Below are 19,173 nucleotides of genomic sequence, written 5' to 3'. Positions count from 1 at the left end.
TAACAAATAATCCGACATAAAAATAGATTCTTTTGTATACATGTTTTTTTTTGTATTTCAATAGTCATATTTATACGTTTGATGCTAAAAATGTATCTGTAGCATGTCTTTTTAATAAACTACCTACATTTCAAATTGCAATTTTAGGGAAATTCGGTGTATCTTTATTCATGATGAAAGGTAAACGACGATTTCGATGTTAAGAATATCTTGTCATCGTTATATATTTGTCGAAATGTCAATGTTGGTACATGTTTCTGCAGAAATTGACACCTGTGTAAAACAGGAATTGTTATTCTGCTACATGTATTTCGGTTTTTGTTGTAGTCAATACTATCCGGCTTTCTACCAGACCATCCAGTTTGTAGTTTCAATTTGAAGACCAAAACATAAATTGGAAGTCAAACAGCTTTTAACATTGAATAATTATGTATTGTTCAATCATCGTTAACATATCCGGAATACACGTTAAATTATTTCCAATAGCTTTTATGCTTTGATTATTGATCTAGTAACAAACTGTGTATAACTAGGGAATAGTATATAATAGAAAAATCAATGACTGTGTATAGAATGAGTTACGAAACAATAACATTCTAAGCCGTTGGTTGACACTTAGTAAAGCAACCTAAAGCTGTTTATACCAATAATGTATATTCGTTAAGCCGAAAATAAATGACTAACATCACTGTCCAAAGCTCTAGTGGGTTTGTAGCAATTTTTAAAATGTTATTGATAAATTTTCAATGAGAGAAATCTAATTATATCTACCTTGTCCCGCCTCTTGTTGTAAATTAATAAAAAATCAATATCGAATCGTACATTTCTGCATTCAAGAAGAGACTACCGCATAGATTGTTAAGTGAGAAACAGCGACGACCAAGGGAAGCTGTTCTTCCAATCTGTTGATTGCCTCCCTCTGACGAAAGTCGCATGAGAACATGTGGATGTAACAGATTACGCGTGTGCAAGAGAGTGCAAGCAGACGATATTACCCCAAAATATGACGAAGCTATGGATTATTACATGAAAGGGGATAGTTTTGAACGGGAGAAATATGGAATATCTAGAAGATGTTAATCATTGTAGTATGAGATAATTTCAACAAATTTAAATTACGGAAAGTAAAGAAAAATGTTTTGACATATTGATACAGACGACATAATAGATAAAGGATGCTGTCTAGTATACTATAGCGAATATAACAATCACGGTAAGGCAAATTAGAACATGTTTTTTTCGAATTTAATATCAAAGCGCGAATGTTTTTTTAATTGAACCTGATGATAAGTAGGATCTCGGATCCTAGTAATAGGTCTCTCTTTCCAAAATTGTCTGTCTACCGGAATTTGAGGAGTCGGTGAGTGAGGACTCGGCAATTGACATGGCATCTGTTGCCGCCTGGTTGCCGTTTGCACGGGCCTCGGCCATAGGATGGGTACCTGTGGCCCAAAATCCTCTTCCTCAACCAATTGTTCAATCGGGACAACCGTCATCTACAAACTTAAAAAGAGGAGATGACAGAATAACTATAAATGTAAGCGGAACAAAATTTGAAACCTGGAGAACAACTCTTGAGAAATATCCAGATACATTATTAGGTTCAAATGAAAAAGAATTTTTCTTTGATGATGAAAATAAGGACTACTTTTTTGATAGAGATCCAGAACTATTTAGGCATATTTTAAATTACTATAGAACTGGCAAATTACATTATCCAAAACATGAATGTATTTCATCATACGACGAAGAACTAGCATTTTTCGGTATTATGCCCGATCTTATAAGAGACTGTTGTTATGAGGATTACAGAGACAGAAAAAGAGAAAACCAAGAAAGATTGTTGGATGATAAAGGGTCTGAAAATGACGAGCTTGACCCAGCAAAAAACCTCAGGGAGCGATTTTGGAGAGCGTTTGAAAACCCTCATATTAGTACTGCAGCTTTAGTTTTTTATTATGTCACTGGGTTCTTCATAGCCGTATCAGTACTAGCTAATGTTGTAGAAACTATTCCCTGTGGTAGAATACCTGGAACAGACAAATTCCCTTCGTGTGGGGAGCGCTATGAAGTTGCTTTCTTTTGCTTAGATACCGCTTGTGTGATGATTTTCACAGCCGAATATCTTCTTCGTTTTTATGCAGCTCCAGATAGATGTTTATTTTGTCGTAGTGTCATGAGCGTCATTGATGTAGTAGCTATTCTTCCATATTATATTGGACTAGGAATCACGGACAACGATGACGTAAGCGGGGCATTCGTCACACTTCGAGTTTTCCGAGTATTCCGTATTTTCAAATTTTCTCGACATTCACAAGGATTACGTATATTGGGATACACATTAAAAAGTTGTGCCAGTGAATTAGGATTCTTACTATTTTCTTTAACAATGGCCATTATTATTTTCGCCACAGTGATGTTTTATGCAGAAAAGAATGTTCCCAACACGAAGTTCACAAGTATCCCGTCTGCATTCTGGTATACAATAGTAACCATGACTACTCTTGGGTAAGTAAATTCAATAATGATAATTAGTGTTGCATATTTCACGCTATATACCAGTGACTATCATTAGCTATATCACAACAATTACATCTATGTGCTGTTTGTAATTATTTTGCTTCGTCAGAGAAAGATTAGTGTATATATTTATTCCTGTCTTGATCAGGGATCTCTTCGCGTGTGTTTTTATATAATCATAAACAATACGAAACACGTGTATCTATTATTTTAACGAGTGATCAATATCAAGCTCAAATCCTCATCAATTTTGTATGGTCATTTGTCAACTAATTTGATGACATTACAATGTAAAATGATCTGAAATAAAGATCTTATTCTATAGAAACATTTAGATTAGTCACTTTTGTTTCTGTCGACTATACATTGTGATGCAACACTTACACACACACAAACATGTAATGCCAATAATAATTAATGTATTGATTGAAAATAAGTATATTTGAAATATTAAATTTTAAATGAGATCGGATCCATCTATAGTTCGATATTTAATTGATATTATCTTATGTTGTGTTAAATTATTCATGTGAATTTTTAAAGTGGGTTGTTGTTTTTCATTAATATTTTTCCATGAAATTTAAATGTCTGGAATGATATTTCTGAAGGGGAATAAATAGGAAGATGCAAAATAAGATTAAATGGGAGACCATTTTAATTATTTCAAACATAGACAATTATTATTCATTTTCTTATTTTTTTGTGAATTAGGTGTAAATTCAATTTAAAGTATAACCCCCCCCCCCCCCCCCCTTTTTCCAAAAAAAAAAAAAAAGAAGAAAAAAAAAAGCGATTTATACAAAGAAATGAATGTGCCAGATAATGCAGCTTAATATACGGTATTTTATGTATGCCGCATATTGTGCACTTTCTTAATGCTTTGATTTCCCTCTTTGTGAATCGATAGCCCACTATAGCTTATATGATTAATTATGACGCACTATAAAGTTATGATGAAACAGTAATTGTACAACTGCAGCTGATTTAGATAATAAGTTGCATGGCTGTATGGCAACCTCCTATTGTTATTCTGAACTGATCAATACCGGCTAATGATGAAGTATTGAATTTTATAGATTCCTACACAGCAAGCACAACATTTTAATTGCAACTGTTGATTGACTTTGAATAGTCTTACAAATTTTCTATGCTTCTTTGATTTTTAAAGAAAATTGTAATCCATAGTTAAAGGTTATGCTGTTAGAATACTGGATGTGCCAACTTGAAGTTAACTAAAAATATATAACTAGAACCTACTTGGAATGAATAAATATTAATTATGTATTAAGCATATTTGAATTTCTATATGCTTTTTTTGGAGGACAAATAATGCCGTATTAAGGATAAAGAAGGTCTTATATCATTGTTTATTTAATCAGTCATTTCGATTAAGATATTTGATAATATTGGATATCATTTTTGACGATGTGTTAGATATTCAACAGAACAAGTAATTAGTTATATATATATAGTCATTTTATAAGTTTCCTATAGTATATGTGACATTTAGGAAATATATAATGTGTACCTTAATTCTTTATTAACACATTTGAGACATTGTAATTTTATGTTTTCACATTAACTAAGCGGATGTGAAAGAATGTGGGCGAAGGACTTGGTTTATCAAGAAACAGATTTTTTAGGCGAAAGGCGAATTACAGTCGCTTATAATTCAAAACAATTTAATGTTTACGGTTGGATGTACCCCTTATGGTTTTATGGTATATATGGTCCGCTGAACAAGAAAGTCAACTAGATACCATACCCCTTCTTTCCGATGAAGGAATGCCTTTTTATCTTTTTTCCAGTTGCAATCGAGATCTCCTTGTGCTTATCGATGCATCCTTTAATTTACAGCATGTTGATTTCATTCCAAATGCCATCAATCATGGCTGAATTCAGTGATACATTTTCAATTGAATAATAATTAATTGGTGTAAATTTCATAGCGCAATTTCTGAGATAAATTTTTATTCCATTAGAATTTCAGAATCGCATCAGGTCGACTGAGCTTCACGGGATTCTGTTGTAGTCTGGTAATTAATTTTTCGCTTCATTACTTGTCCACCGTTTTGATCTATAAGAAAACACTACATGTGATTCGCACTATCGAATAATTCCCGTAATTACTGGCTATTTTATAACAGCATTGCTGCTTCATTTAACATGACTAACTTCAGGAGGTGAAGACAATGGTTTGCGATTTTTCATTTATTGAACGGAATTGAATTTGTTGAAGAACGTACAGTATGATCTCGAGTACGGCATCTGACTATCTTTGAGGTGTGGATTAGGCATTTAATGTCTTTTTCATCTTGCAAAATATTGCTTACTGTAACTTTAGATCAAAACCAATAAACCTTTTGTTTACAATTTTCTTTCGGTACAATAGTTTCATACGGTAATTTTTTTCCTCAATGGACGACTATGAAGTGTGTGATACCCGATATTATTGCGCATGACTGAATTCTTTTTTCTGGAATGGCTTTCATCAGGCATGATGAGACCAAAGGTTTTGGAAGCCAAACTATAAAACATTGAAGGGGTATGAAAATCCATAATAGTCAGGAAGGTTAACTTTGCCCGAGGGAGTTGGGTTCTTAGTTGTATATATGGTTGTTGCACTGTTCACGGAATTCAACGAGGTTCTTGTGATACTCTTCACGAACGTGATTGTATAGAACATATGTATTGTATAAACATTTTCTTAAATATAAAAGCATCCGTTTTTATTCGAGGGCAATTATCATCACGAGTAAATCCTTGTACATGGTATGTAGAGTATTTTGTCAAATAATAGTTGTGTGGCAACATCTGTTGTCATTCACATATCCCATCGATTTATTCTTATTCATTTAAGGCTTGAGTATCATTTATCATGCGAAATGAAAGTAAGAGAATATCTGTCAAAACAGTTGCATTTTCTACAGTGTCACTTGTACCGTCAGTAAAACCAATGTTAATTATATATCCATGGACTTGTATATATAGTATATTTGAATTCAAATTATGAAAAAGGAAATGGAACGACTGACAGCGCTTTCACAGTTGATTTTCGTCGTAACATATACAGGAAGGTCTTGTTTTAATAGCATAAATTTCAGCAAGTTTAATATGGCACATAAAGTGCCAATAGAGAGGTGCCTTTTAAACATAAAAAAATATTCTTGAAATTACTTGTATACGGGATTCACACAGTAAATAACGTGTAAATATTTTTTCATCTGTTCTGTGCTCCTGTCATATTTAGGCGACCACAGGCATTGATACACATAGGCATAGTGACCAGTCTAAAGCTAGTTGAGGACAGGTCTAGTCAGTTAAACAAAAGCGTTTTAGCGAGATCTATCCAATAGTCGTGAATATTATTAGGTATGCTTGCATTGTATGTAACTATGTTGTCTGTAAAACGTACATATACATATATACATATGAACTGAATATTTATTATTTAAACATGTAAATCACCATAAAATGATACTTACAATTTAAAATAAAGTCATAATAATATTAATAACAAAAAAATTAATCAGATTGTACTCTATAAGGCGATGAAGATAAATAAGTCAAGTTGATTGCAATTTATAGTTTTTACAAAGACTCCGATTTTTAAGTATTTTTTTCCGTATGATTTTTTTGAAAAACACCTTATGGTCTTAGATACGACATATCGAATATCAATGTAATCTTGCATCAACGGAAACACAAAATTGATTTACAAGTTGTTTTCTTACATACCACTTTAGAAAAAAAAAGCAGAATTATGCTTGTAATTAAAAAAAAAAAAAGAAAGACAACACTTTTCAATTAGCCTTTTTCTATTATAAGAAAATCAATTGGATGAATACTAAATTCCTTTTAAACATAGAACTTATAAAAGTAAGAATAGGTCATAAGCTTTTTACTTGGTAAAAAATAAACGATATGATTGCAAATGAGACAACTATACACCAGAGACCAAAGAACAATGATGTAAGTAACAATCAGTTACTGAACGGGTTTGAAAATTGAAAACCCATACCGTGTAGTAAGCTTTAAAACAATACTAACAGTCTCATTTTAGCTAATAACATTAAGCGAAAAAGTTTTAAACTTTATTTCAACAATTTCAAATAATCAGTCCCTATGAGCAATTTGATGAGCCTACGGACAATTCGATATTGTTTTTAAACATTTAGCGACTGGTATAAATGGGGTTTACCATAATCTGCAATCCCTTAGAGACAAAATTTCTCTTTCTTTCGAATTAGTTTTTCCAGTGTATTGGAGTTCGAAATGGAGGAGATTGAGAAGAAATGGCATTCTTTTTCCCATGTACGTATATCAGAAATTACGTATTTCCCAAAAGACTTTTTTCAAAGGAAGTGATTCGAATCAACGAGTGTGTGATTTTCATATCTGTTTGCAGTGATACTGAGATGTTAATCGACAAGGCACCTATCATCTGAAAATTAGTTGCAGTAAAGCTTAATTACTTCTTTTCTTCAAGAGTGTCTTAGTGAAGCCAAGGTGTTATAATTAGAACATTTAATATTATCGCGAGAATTAATAATCATGTTACCCCTCTGTGGAAGCTAATCAATTGATCTTCGATCCGTCCGTACCCCTCATTTCGCAGTATTATTTTAATTTAAATCAACATTAGTAAACTATGCTTTATGTCTTAACAAATAAAAACAAAACAGAACTTAATATTTACTTGTTACACATTCTTCATTATTTATTACATACCTTTTTATTAATACAAAGTTTGTAATTGATTATTTCTGCAGGTTGCATTGAGATAGAGCATATGTTTTATGTATCTTCGAGACCCGATGGTTTGTTTGAATCATAATGACTTCGTATCGACATTTTTCAAAGGGCATTAGTTTGTGTGTTATAAACATTGATTTTCAGTTTAGGTTATTCTAAAAATCGACTTTTAGTTTAAATATTTATATATACATGTATATAATTTAATATTTGGGTTGACCCTTGAATGAAACGACGATTCATAACTAAATATTTCATACATACAAACAAATGTATATGCTCATTTTTGAATAAGTTTATTTTTTCAATAGGCTGAGTCGATATACATATTAGTCTCTCTCTATCTCATTATATAAATATACTTTTATAGAATCAGGACGATTAAAAGCAGTTGACATACCGTGTAGACACCCGTCTATGGAACCTACAATATGAGTTGTAGGTATTTTGGTCATTGACGTATACCCCCATAATTTCTTTTATTCATATATATATCTTATGTGCCAAGAGATTTATTATGTGTGCTATCTATATTATATACAAAATTACAAATGGAAAGTCATGGTGTTCCTTTAATTCTCAGAATCCATTATTGATGGATTGATCGACAGGTACTCGAGTGTCAGCGGCAAACATTACACGACTATTCAGGATCATGACAAGCTTATGCTTTATATATATAAGAAGAAGCAGCAAATTTTTATTTCAAAGTCTTTGGGTCGATCGGTGAGGAGTGAACTCAAGAGCTCAAGCACTCGCCGTGAGGACGATTTAACCAAGCCTACCAAAAGGCGGCCACTACATTGATTGAAGTCATAAATGATGTTACTGAATTACTTAAGCTTTCTTTTCTTATTTTTGCTCAGTCATACTGCTTTTTTGTTTATTGATGTATATTGTGTGTTAGTGTGTTGTTCCAGTTTGGCATATATAAGAATAGTTACCAAGATGCTCCTAAAATAAATATATAGTAACAAAGCGATAAGTCAAATATTTGTATTAAAAAACTTGCTTCATACAGAAAGTAGCCAAAGCTATTAAAATTCGAATTGACGTGATTTGTGGAGAAAAGGATCTTATATGATATATGTAAAACACAGTAGATGATTTGATGGATGGATGAATGAACGTTTAACATCGAGCGATTATTCTGTCAATCATATTCAGGACGATAACAGGTTGATGTGATAATATGACTACGAATCCTGCGCATAATTTCTACTAGAATGAACCGCTTTGTAGTTTAATTTGTTTTTACAAACTCTTTAACTCAGATGATAATAATCCTCATGAAAACATGTCAGCCCGCCACTACAAATTATTTGGTTATTTGGAATCCGAGCAGATGTGTATGTACTCATTAAATGCCTTTTCATATGTGGAGAAACCGCAAATGTCAATTTTGGTTTGTTGGTTGACTCGACTGAGTTGATAGTCACCAAGTCCCAGCATCCGAGACATAAACACGCTTCAACTGGGAGAATTGTGATGTAGTTACAAATATCTCATGGATATTGTATATCTTTTTACTCATGATACATATTGAATACTGTTAAGTGGGAACTTTTTCGCCATTTTCGCAATTAAGATAAAATCGCGAAAATATCTCAAAAAATAAATTCTATCGTAAAGAAAGATCAGAATAAGGGACAAGAAAAAGCGTGAAAATAAAAACCCCGAACAGGTTTGGCCAAAGAAATTGCGAATTTAAACTTCGCGAAAACAAACCGCTTTATACAGTTTATATGTTCAGGACACTTGGGAAATGAATGTCACAATGCAGATAGAAAATGTACTGCATATAACAATATTGAATTCTCAATTATTGATTGTTCTATATAGTACCTTTTTCTGTATCAGATCTTTATGATAAAAATCAGAATAACATATATTTTAATTGATCGCAAAAGTATATCATATATGTCTATGCATGAATTTTTAATTAAAAGTGTCTAGAATATTGAATAAAAAATTAACTCATAAACTTTTCGACTAGAAACAATAGTTTATATGACCTTGTTATATTTTGTATCCTGAAATCTGCCATTATATTCAAATGACGATGAAGACTTATGAGATTTCCATAGCATACTATATTAATATCATCGCCTAGTATCCTGATTATATTGTGGACGAATAGTGTACGTCATAGTTCACCATTGTCGATATCTTTGAAAAGCATAGGAAAAAACATTAACGTAAAAACTGAATATTTCAGTGTGTATCTTAAGTTGAAAATTTTTTAAAGACAAAACATCCTACAAAACAGGAGAAAAAGCTCGACGAGTCTAATATTTTAGTTCCATCGTGCCTCCGGTGTGTCTAAGTCTTGGTATTCACATTGTCTCAGACTTGTACAGGTGCATGCATAAGCCACATTGATATACATATATGGAAATGATGTATCATGACACAATGTCTCAAGTCTATATCTTTCAAAGCTTCATGGCTGAATAACAGATTAAACATTTATCTTCTGTAGCTTTTATGGAAGATGATTTTAATTGTTGTCAGATTTGACTCAAGGGCACAGAATCCCAAAGATATCTAGAGGTCAACAAAAGACAAAGATTATTAAAGATCTGTCTTTAACACCAAAGTCCCTAAAGGGAACAAATTAGGAACTAAAGACAACCACTGACAAGGTCACTGACAATGGTCAAGTACTTGAACATGTGACGGGATTAAACTAATTTTTCGAGATCTAATTAAAACATATTTTTATTCGCTGTCGCTTCATTTTTTTTAAACAAACGACACTGTTTAATGTTTTAAACTGATTAATTACATTTACCTTTTTGTGTAAAACATAAGATTATACCTTATATGCACTGGTTAGTATTTGGAAGACGTATCATAGTTATGATTTGAAAAATTGTCTGACTTATTAAATCGTCCAATTAATATGAAGAAAATCTTATCGACCAATTGCGTGTTTAAGATTTCTTAATTGTTTTTTTTCAATGTCAGATGCCATGACCTGTGACAGATACAGTGCCATAAAAGATTTCTAAACAAAACTTTTTCCCTTGGGTAATAATTTGGATTTTTAAGCGACATTACATGATAAGAAATTTATCAAATGTATTGGTTATTTTACAGCAACTGTGTCATAATACAAGAAACTGGTTGTAAACTGAAATTCTTTCCTTTAAGATATGCCATAACATTGTTGTCTTTTTCCATTGTTAGTGTGATGAAGGCGGACTTTTGATTTCAAGTCAAGACAAATAGCAACGTGTTGAGGAAACCTGTTTTTATTGATCATTGTTATATATCGATCAGCCTAACCAAACTTTCTTCAATAAAATGTACGATAAAATAAACAGTTGTAAATTTCATCGACCCGGTTCAATTTTGTATTGTCCCTTCGCTTTCATTCATAATAAGGGTCAATAATTGATAATTAATAAGAGTTTTGATATGAAACTTTCTCGAATACAATGCATTGAACTAACACAAACATAACAAGGATCATAGTAGATCATAGTAGATCATAGTAGAGTCAGGATTATCAGAAACATTCACTGTCTGGTTGTAGAAAGGTTAAAAACGATACTTCATTCTTTACTTTTTAGATATAAGAAGATGTGGTATGAGTGCCAATGAGACAACTCTCCATCCAAGTCAAAATTTATAAAAGTAAACCATTATAGGTCACAGTACGGTCTTCAACACGGAGCCTTGGCTCACACCGAACAGTAAGCTATAAAGGGCCCCAAAAAATTACTAGTGTAAAACCATTCAAACGGGAAAACCAACGGTCTAGTCTGTATAAAAAACGAGAAACGAGAAACACTAATGAACCACATCAACAAACGACAACTAATGAACATCAGATTCCTGACTTAGGACAGGTGCAAACAAATGCAGCGGGTTTAAACGTTTTTAATCTATTTTTCGAATTTTTTAAAAAATCAGTCGGACTGTTCGTCATTGCGACTTGATTAAGTAATAGCCTATGCACATGTAAATTATCCGCTTCTATTTTGCATTGATAATAAGATATATTTCTATAATTGTTCAATTTGATCATATTGAGCATTGATCGCCAGACGAATGGAATCAATAAATGTAATACAGATTGCATTGCCGGTAATTGAGTCGTGTATGAAAGTTTAGATAGACAAACTTGTTCCAGGATAGTTGTTTAATTTCCTTTGAGAACATCTGATAAGAGATTTTCCATGATAGATTTGTAAATGAAACCTTGATTTAGCGCTCCAAACATGGTGATTCCAAATAAATGTACGTCATGGTTTACGGTGTAGAAATCTATCTGTTTTGTCTCTAAGATTTAAATCGGTAATAACATTGCATAACAGATGTATATCTCTTCTCCAGAAGTGCAACTATTAAAGTTTTAATGTTCGTCGCTGGCTGCTGTCTGTCATATTTTTTTTTTCATTGCTGTAGTATAATTAAGCTGTTGGTTGTCTCTATCGAATTCACTGTTTCACAAATCATACAGGAAGGAGCCTTTTGAAACTTACTATGTATTCGGATATGCGTAAGGGTTTTGCCCATTGTTGGATAGTTGTCTCATTGCCAATCATACGACTTTTTTTTATTCCATGCAAGTCCTTGTTTCTAGATCTGAATGTCCCCTTTTAGCTTAGTGGGAAGTCAGTCAGATTTTGTGCATATATTATCAGTACTGCAGAGAATAACAACACTTGAAAATTTCAGTTTTACAAATAAACATACTATTATTTCTTATTCGTAAGAAAACCCCAGTAGAAGTTTAATTTTTAATTATACGTCAGTTACTTTAGACGTCAGTATAGAAAATAATGCTCCTTCGACATGAGAATGTGAAACATCGAAGTTTAGATATGATCCATATGGCCATGTAATTACAGGGGACCTCAACATCGTTCAAAATCGAGAGGTTATAAACTTTTTGAAAAAAGGACCAAAATATCGTTCACCGTCGAAAATAAATTGGGAAGAGTGTCGTCAGATTGTTAAAGATGCTCTTTCATCCTATTGTAAAAAATGGTGTAAACGGGAGAAATCTGACAAAAATTCACTAGATTTCTATTTAAATAAATGTCTGAATATTGTTGATATTCGCATATCACATTTCGAAAATAAAATAGTAATAAATAAAAGAATAAGTAATACGCCCATTTCTATGATTAAAAACAAACTTCAAGTACTTGCAAAGCGTTTTGTGTTCGTACCGGCCGACAAAGCAACCAACAATGTGGTGGTGGTATGACGTAAATACTATACGGAAGTCCCTTAAGAATGAAAATATACATTTAACTACATTCAAGGCCGTACGCTCCACAGAGTCATATAGTAAATAGTCATGTCACTACCACGGCTTAGCTTAATGCCTCCTCTGAACATTTAAGGGTCCTCACGATGTATTGGTTACATAAACTACACACAAAAAAAAAAATCAAAGTACTGAAGTACTGAATATCGGATGACTGCAAGTTCTTGTGGATGGTCACAAGCACTTGTCTCAGAAAAAAAATCACATCTCTATACCTGAATGTGAGGTTAATGTATAGATGTATTTTTTTTTCTTAGACAAGTTCGTTCGTGAATGATATATAAATGACAGGGAATTCAACCTCACCGTAATAAATATGATATTGAAGTGATACAAATCAGTATACTCTGGTTTGTTGTTATATATTATATTAATATTTGTATATTACAGTTACATGTATATATAATTTTCATCCATATGTATATCATTCTATTCTACTATACTAATAATAGTGCAGTGTAAGTGCATGGTGGACACTCTTCTGTAATAATTCGATTTTTCTAATAGATTGGATTTGAGTAGGCATTCATATTTTCCCGCCAAACTTTCAATCTCCCATGCAGAGTTATCGGTTCTTGAGAGAGAGCGAGGACCGATAACTCTGCATGGGAGATTGCAAACGTTCTTGAGATATTCTTCCGCATGCGTTAACACACATTTTCTTTTTTACTTATATTTATATTTCTAACGACGAAACATTTTCATATTATTAATTTATGTTCTAAAAAATATTTTTAGGAGTATCCATTGAAAAAATGAATTTATAACAAGCATAAGGAATGTTATTTTGCACTCGATAATGTCCGCGTATTTATCATGTTTATAGATCGGTTACAATCCCAACACGAAAGTTGCGTAATGGAAATCTAGGCGACAGCAATACCCCGGAATGCCCTCACGGTCATCCGATGTACAAACCGTAAAATATCGTTTCACCTCTTGACATTTTTCAAACACCCGTCTTTATTCTTATGTACATAATTCAACCCTGCCCACAGAACTATATTAATTTTATCATTTAACAGATTTATTTTACCAGTCATAAGAAAATTATCCCTTTTAGAATATTCATCCCTTTGCTAATAGTACTGACGTAGATTTAGTGCCAAACAAACGCACAAATGACGTAAAAATAACATTACTTAAAACCAAACACTTTGACGGAAAGATAATGATTGAAATCAAGCCTACACATGTATAAGGGAAGTAGTATCTTGTAAACGTGTTAGGTACACGAATTTATAAGATTTGGGGAATCATTACAACATTGCAAGCTTAAACAATCATGTTGTCACGACATAGAACATTTTTATTTGAATGCATGACATGATAACTATTGACAATTACTTGCTTACTACACTTATTACACTTGTGGTGTCTTTGTTTATCAATCTAAAAAAAAAATATTCTATTTTGTGTTTTCATATTGTTTTTTAAAACTTTTTTTTATGGTTCGCCTTAGATCAAGCCTCTTACTTTGTCGGAGAAAAACTCTTATGTTTCAAAATTTGTGATTTTTAAATCAGTCCGTTGAACGAGTGCGGCCGATTTAAACATAGAGCATTAACAATATGCAATGAATGTAATAACTTATACAATTTTATCAACAAATAAGAACAACACTTTTTTTAAAATGATGCAGGAAATTTGTGTAGGAATAAAGTTTCTGTCGGTGACTGCCTCACGGAAGCCTGTACATTTCATACGAATTTTAAAGTGGTAGGCGAAACATTACACGTTCAGTGACTGTATTATGATCACATAATTTTATACAGTCAACGCATTTTCACTACTCAAATAAAACGAATGCAGTTTAAAAATCTCCTTTTTTATCACAAAGTTTTGTTTCAACCCGGTCACCCTTGTCATTTTCCGAATGCAGATCAAGATAAAAAATAAGGAGATGTGGTATGATTGCCAACGAGACAACTACTAGTATCCACCAGAGTTCATATGGTATGGATGTAAGCAATTATAGGCAAGACACAGTACAGACAGTTATGTTCAGCTAGAAATTAAGTGTAAAAGATCAGCACAGTCGCCAAACTTTGTATAATACCCATGTTTTGTATAGTAATTGCCTTCACTTATTAATTTGTCAATTTTAGCATTTTGCCTTTGTGTTGGTGTTAGTGGTTCCAGTGAATATATTTCGCTCTTAAAGCTTTCAATTTTAGAAAAAAAAATCCATGTGAATAAAGATCTGAATTTTAGATGTTCTTCTATCTAAGCAAAACATATATAGCCAGGATAAATGAAACCTGATGATATTGTACTAATAATGCAAACAGCAAATTAAAAGAACAATAAGCTTTATTGGAAAGAATTCAATATTTATATAGTCTATGTATATATTGACGCCCTATTCTCCGAATCAATTTACACGTTTTCGTAATGGGCTATTAGTCCGTGTTTACATATATGAACTATATGCTATTGATGCTCTTGATGGTTAAATCAGTACCTCGATCGTTTGCTTTGACTACAGATTAATACACATCATTCTCTTCACCGAATTATTATCTTCCATGCATGGAAAAATAATGTATAAACAAAATTCCAGCAAATTTGCAAACAATACACTGTAAATTATTTGGAAAACAGTAAACAAACATTCTCAAAAGTATAGAAACTACCGATATATATACATATACATTAATATTCATTTATTATTCAAAAGCACAAAGTGCATGTTTCCTATGTAGTCATCCCTAGCAGATGCATGAGGAACACTTGAATCTCATATAAACAATTTAGATTGAAAACACCCCAGGTATTGCCAGCGCTTTGTATTTGCGCCAAAAAGAATCTTTCATTAGCGCCACAAATCATATTTCATTTGCGCCAAAATAAACTGCCTTTTTATAAAATTGTGCATAATATTAAATCAAGTTATTATACCAAATGACACTTAATAAGTGTTCTTGTAGTAAGCACATATTTCTTGCAGACCACCAATTGGTTCAATTCTTTGGTGTTTTCGTATGGATCTAAAAATTCCTATTCATTTAATACAAATGAATACTCTAGTATCACAAAGAATTCCATTGATAGCCCCATTTATTGGTTCTTACAGGTTATATTATCTAAGTAAAACAAGCCAGTTTGTATACCAAGTGCGAGATGCACGTGTAATCATCCTTTTGACGTCATAGCTCAAGTGGTTGATATCGATTGTTTTCCATTAATCAATGTTGTTAATATTCATTATTATTTCAGACCAGTTTTATGACTGATAGCTAGAATTTTGGTGGACATTCCTGTGCTTTAGATCACGTGGATATAAAAAAAATCGTGATCTAATTATTGATTGGTTAATTTGATTTATAACTAGTTTATACATTATGAAATCAATTATAATGTTTATGGTTTATTGCTTTACGACAGTAATGGCTATATATTTCTATGATGATATCAGATGATAGCATGCATTATAGATGGAAAAGTAAATATCTAAACGTGTTTCACCAGTTTTCATTTTTAGTCTGCCTCTCTGTTTTTAATATTGACAAAAGAGTTATGAGACAAAACACCCTACTCAAGTCTTGTTGCTCGAAACTTTCTTTGTCGCCATTTTAATAAGAATAAATACGCAAATGAGAGCATATATATCTTCAGGCGAAAATGTTATTGGACAAGAAAGGTTTATAAAAGGTAGGAGAAAAAAAACCAGGAAGATATTGTAAAAGGTATCAATTTTCAAACCAATCACCAAAATAAATATTAAAGGAAATATGATGATGAAGTTTACATTTTCAGTTAATACTGAATATTTTTAGACAGTATTGTTCAATTATAGTGAGCATTCATTAGATTTGTCACTTAAGAGAAAAATACAGATCATATTATGTCGATCTAAATCCTTTTTGCTGGCAATACAAAGCTTCATATCAATGGCAAGGGATACACGAAAATGGTTTATTTAATATGGAATAGATTGTAATCAAAGTAAATTAATTAAAAATTTATACTTGGCAGTATGTGGTCCATTGGAAAATTTACCACGGGAAAGCCTTTAATTGCTTTCGAAAAAAATCAAAATATTTAGACGACTCGCGGTAAAATCGATAAAAAAACAGATGATATAAACGATTTTGATTTTAATACAGAAATGTACACAAATCCAGAAAACTCATGTCATTAGCAGATAAACTTTACTGTGCAAAAACAGGACGCCATATGGAAAAAATAAGAGAACGATCTGAATTTCATTATAACATCTAATATGGTAATATAAAAATAAGGAGATGTGGCATAGTTGCCAAAGAGACAACTATCCACCAAAGTTCAAATGAAGTGGATGTAAGCAATTATAGGCAACTGTTGGACCTTAAAAAATAAGAAAAACCCATACCGTTTCGTCGGCTTTAAAATGCCCCCGACATGAAAAATATGAAACAATTTACGAAAAACAAATATGGAAGACATGAACCAACGACAACCACTGACCTACAGGCTCCTGACTTGGGACAGGCACATACAGAATGTGGCGGGGTTATACATGTTTGTGAGCGCTCAATGTTTTCATTAAAAAGTGATCATTATCATTACATATGTAAAATGATCGAGAAATATAATGCTATAGACTGGAAATGAAAATAGGATTGGAGCAAAAAACGTTCTTATCTTAACCCACTACATTGTGTGCCTGTACCAAGTCTGGCTATCTGGACCATTTGTTCTTCGTTGCAGTTTGTTTTTGTTTGTACACCTATTCTTTGCGGATGAGTCGGGTGTTATTTGTTTTATGTGGTCTTTTGTAGTCCAGTATTTTTTTTATTCCTCCTTTAGTTTTTTGTATCATTACGCAGCGGTTTTATCAATATAAATTTTATAATGTAAGTTATTTTACACTTTGTACTGTAGACTTAAAGAAATAATATTCTAACAGTAAACATTCATATATCTGTTTTGAAAAAAAGATGTTTATCCACATATACCGCGCTTCATTGTGGTTATCCCTATGTTGTGGTCACGTGTTTATGATGAAACAATTATTGGTACCTCTCTCAGTCGAAATAATAACTTATTTTGTTTAGTTCAGTTAGTAAAAAATGCCCTAAAAATTCTAAAAATAACTTGATCAACCACTGGTAATTCGTTTGATGGAGAAGGACCACGGTTATCACATAGATTAAACACATACTATAGCAATGTTTTTAATGTAAACAGCGAATTTTGCACATGTTATATTATTGAATTATCGACTCAGTTTTTATAGCGTACATAGTAATTAGCGTCTAAGTATATTATACTAAGTATATACATTAATAATGTATAGAACTAGAGTAATACATAAACTATCAGTAGGAATTTCCTAAATTTGGGTGAAAGTATGGCCCCGAAAAAGTCATCGAATCCTCATGTTGTGTTCTACCGTAACTATTTGTCGTTTGCTTGTATATTTGTCCCTTGGGGAGGTAAGGTGTCAACATTACAACATCAAAACGACGGATCTAACTTGAACAACGTTAAACAACTGCAGTGGTTTTTTCTTCTTCAGTAATTTGAAATGATTACATGTGTGTGTATATCTATATTTTTTACATATTTTCAAGGATTTGTGTAGGATAAAATTCAAACTGTTGCAATGCGATCAATATGTTTTGTTGTTTCTTCCACTTTACAGGGTTAACATTGTGAAGATGATTATGGTTAAAGATAAAGCTGTCTTTCCTATGATATAATTTGTTTCAAACAGCTAGACCACTTCATTGTAAAGAAATGTTGAATTGACATTATACGAAATGCCACGTTTTACTGAAAGTACATGAAAACATTAACCACATAACCTGTTGCACATGAAACATATGTTGCAATTTAACATGTAGAAATAAAAATAATAATTTCACGTGACGTTGTGTTCACTTTGACGTCAACATCATTCTGAAAACAAAATACAGTAATAACTGTGCTATTCTATATTTCCGTGAAAAACAAATACATTGACCATAAACAAATTTTGTCTCTTGCTTACTTTTAAGTGGCTAATATTGACACGAGTGAATTTTATACTTCAGATAATGCCTTGTCTACTAAATATAGAATTTTATTACTCTTTTATGCATTTAATTAATAATCGGAGACATAAAAGTAGATTGGTTCTATTGTTCAATTAAGAGTCATGGATTTCCGTATAATAGAACAGTATTTGACTGTTTGGTTAACCATAGTTGACATTTTGTCTCCTTTTATGATTTTTTTTATAAGAATAGATAATGTGATATGAACGAGGTAATGGATTTGTGCAAAGTTATAGATTTCTGTTTTCAATGTAATAAATATCGCATTTTATCATTTATCTAAATCTATTAAACTGCACTGTTAAAAGTTTTAAGTCCTTATTAGATAAAAAATATTGATAAAACATTATATAAGTAAATAAAAGCTGTGTTCGATGTATAACACATTTATTATCCTTTTCTGGTATAAAAATGTAAAATGTCATGCGCGACATCGTGTTACGACTTTTAATACCAAATTATACATTTATATAAACAATATATACTTATATACCACATGTTGTTTTAGAGATATACCAGAGTTTAAGTTAGTAAATTAATACAATAACATTTCTCCGTCAGTATGTTTACACGTAACTATTGATATGT

At 31.9% G+C, this 19,173-nt stretch overlaps 1 protein-coding gene across 3 annotated transcripts in view; it reads left to right on the top strand.

Moving 5' to 3' along the window:
• The first annotated feature begins 791 nt into the window (after nucleotides 1–791).
• LOC127712375 (potassium voltage-gated channel protein Shal-like) overlaps nucleotides 792–19,173 on the top strand; it is an 83,900-nt gene continuing 65,518 nt past the window's right edge. For all 3 annotated transcript variants that reach the window (XM_052218890.1, XM_052218960.1, XM_052218804.1), the window contains exon 1: nucleotides 792–2,508. In XM_052218890.1, coding sequence (XP_052074850.1) covers nucleotides 1,385–2,508 — 1,124 coding nt within the window. In that variant the 5' untranslated portion in view covers nucleotides 792–1,384. The remainder of the gene's footprint in view (nucleotides 2,509–19,173) is intronic.

Source organism: Mytilus californianus, unplaced genomic scaffold, assembly GCF_021869535.1.
Source record: "Mytilus californianus isolate M0D057914Y unplaced genomic scaffold, xbMytCali1.0.p SCAF_1, whole genome shotgun sequence".
Classification (NCBI taxonomy): domain Eukaryota; kingdom Metazoa; phylum Mollusca; class Bivalvia; order Mytilida; family Mytilidae; genus Mytilus; species Mytilus californianus.
This window is presented reverse-complemented; position numbering and strand designations above follow the sequence as displayed.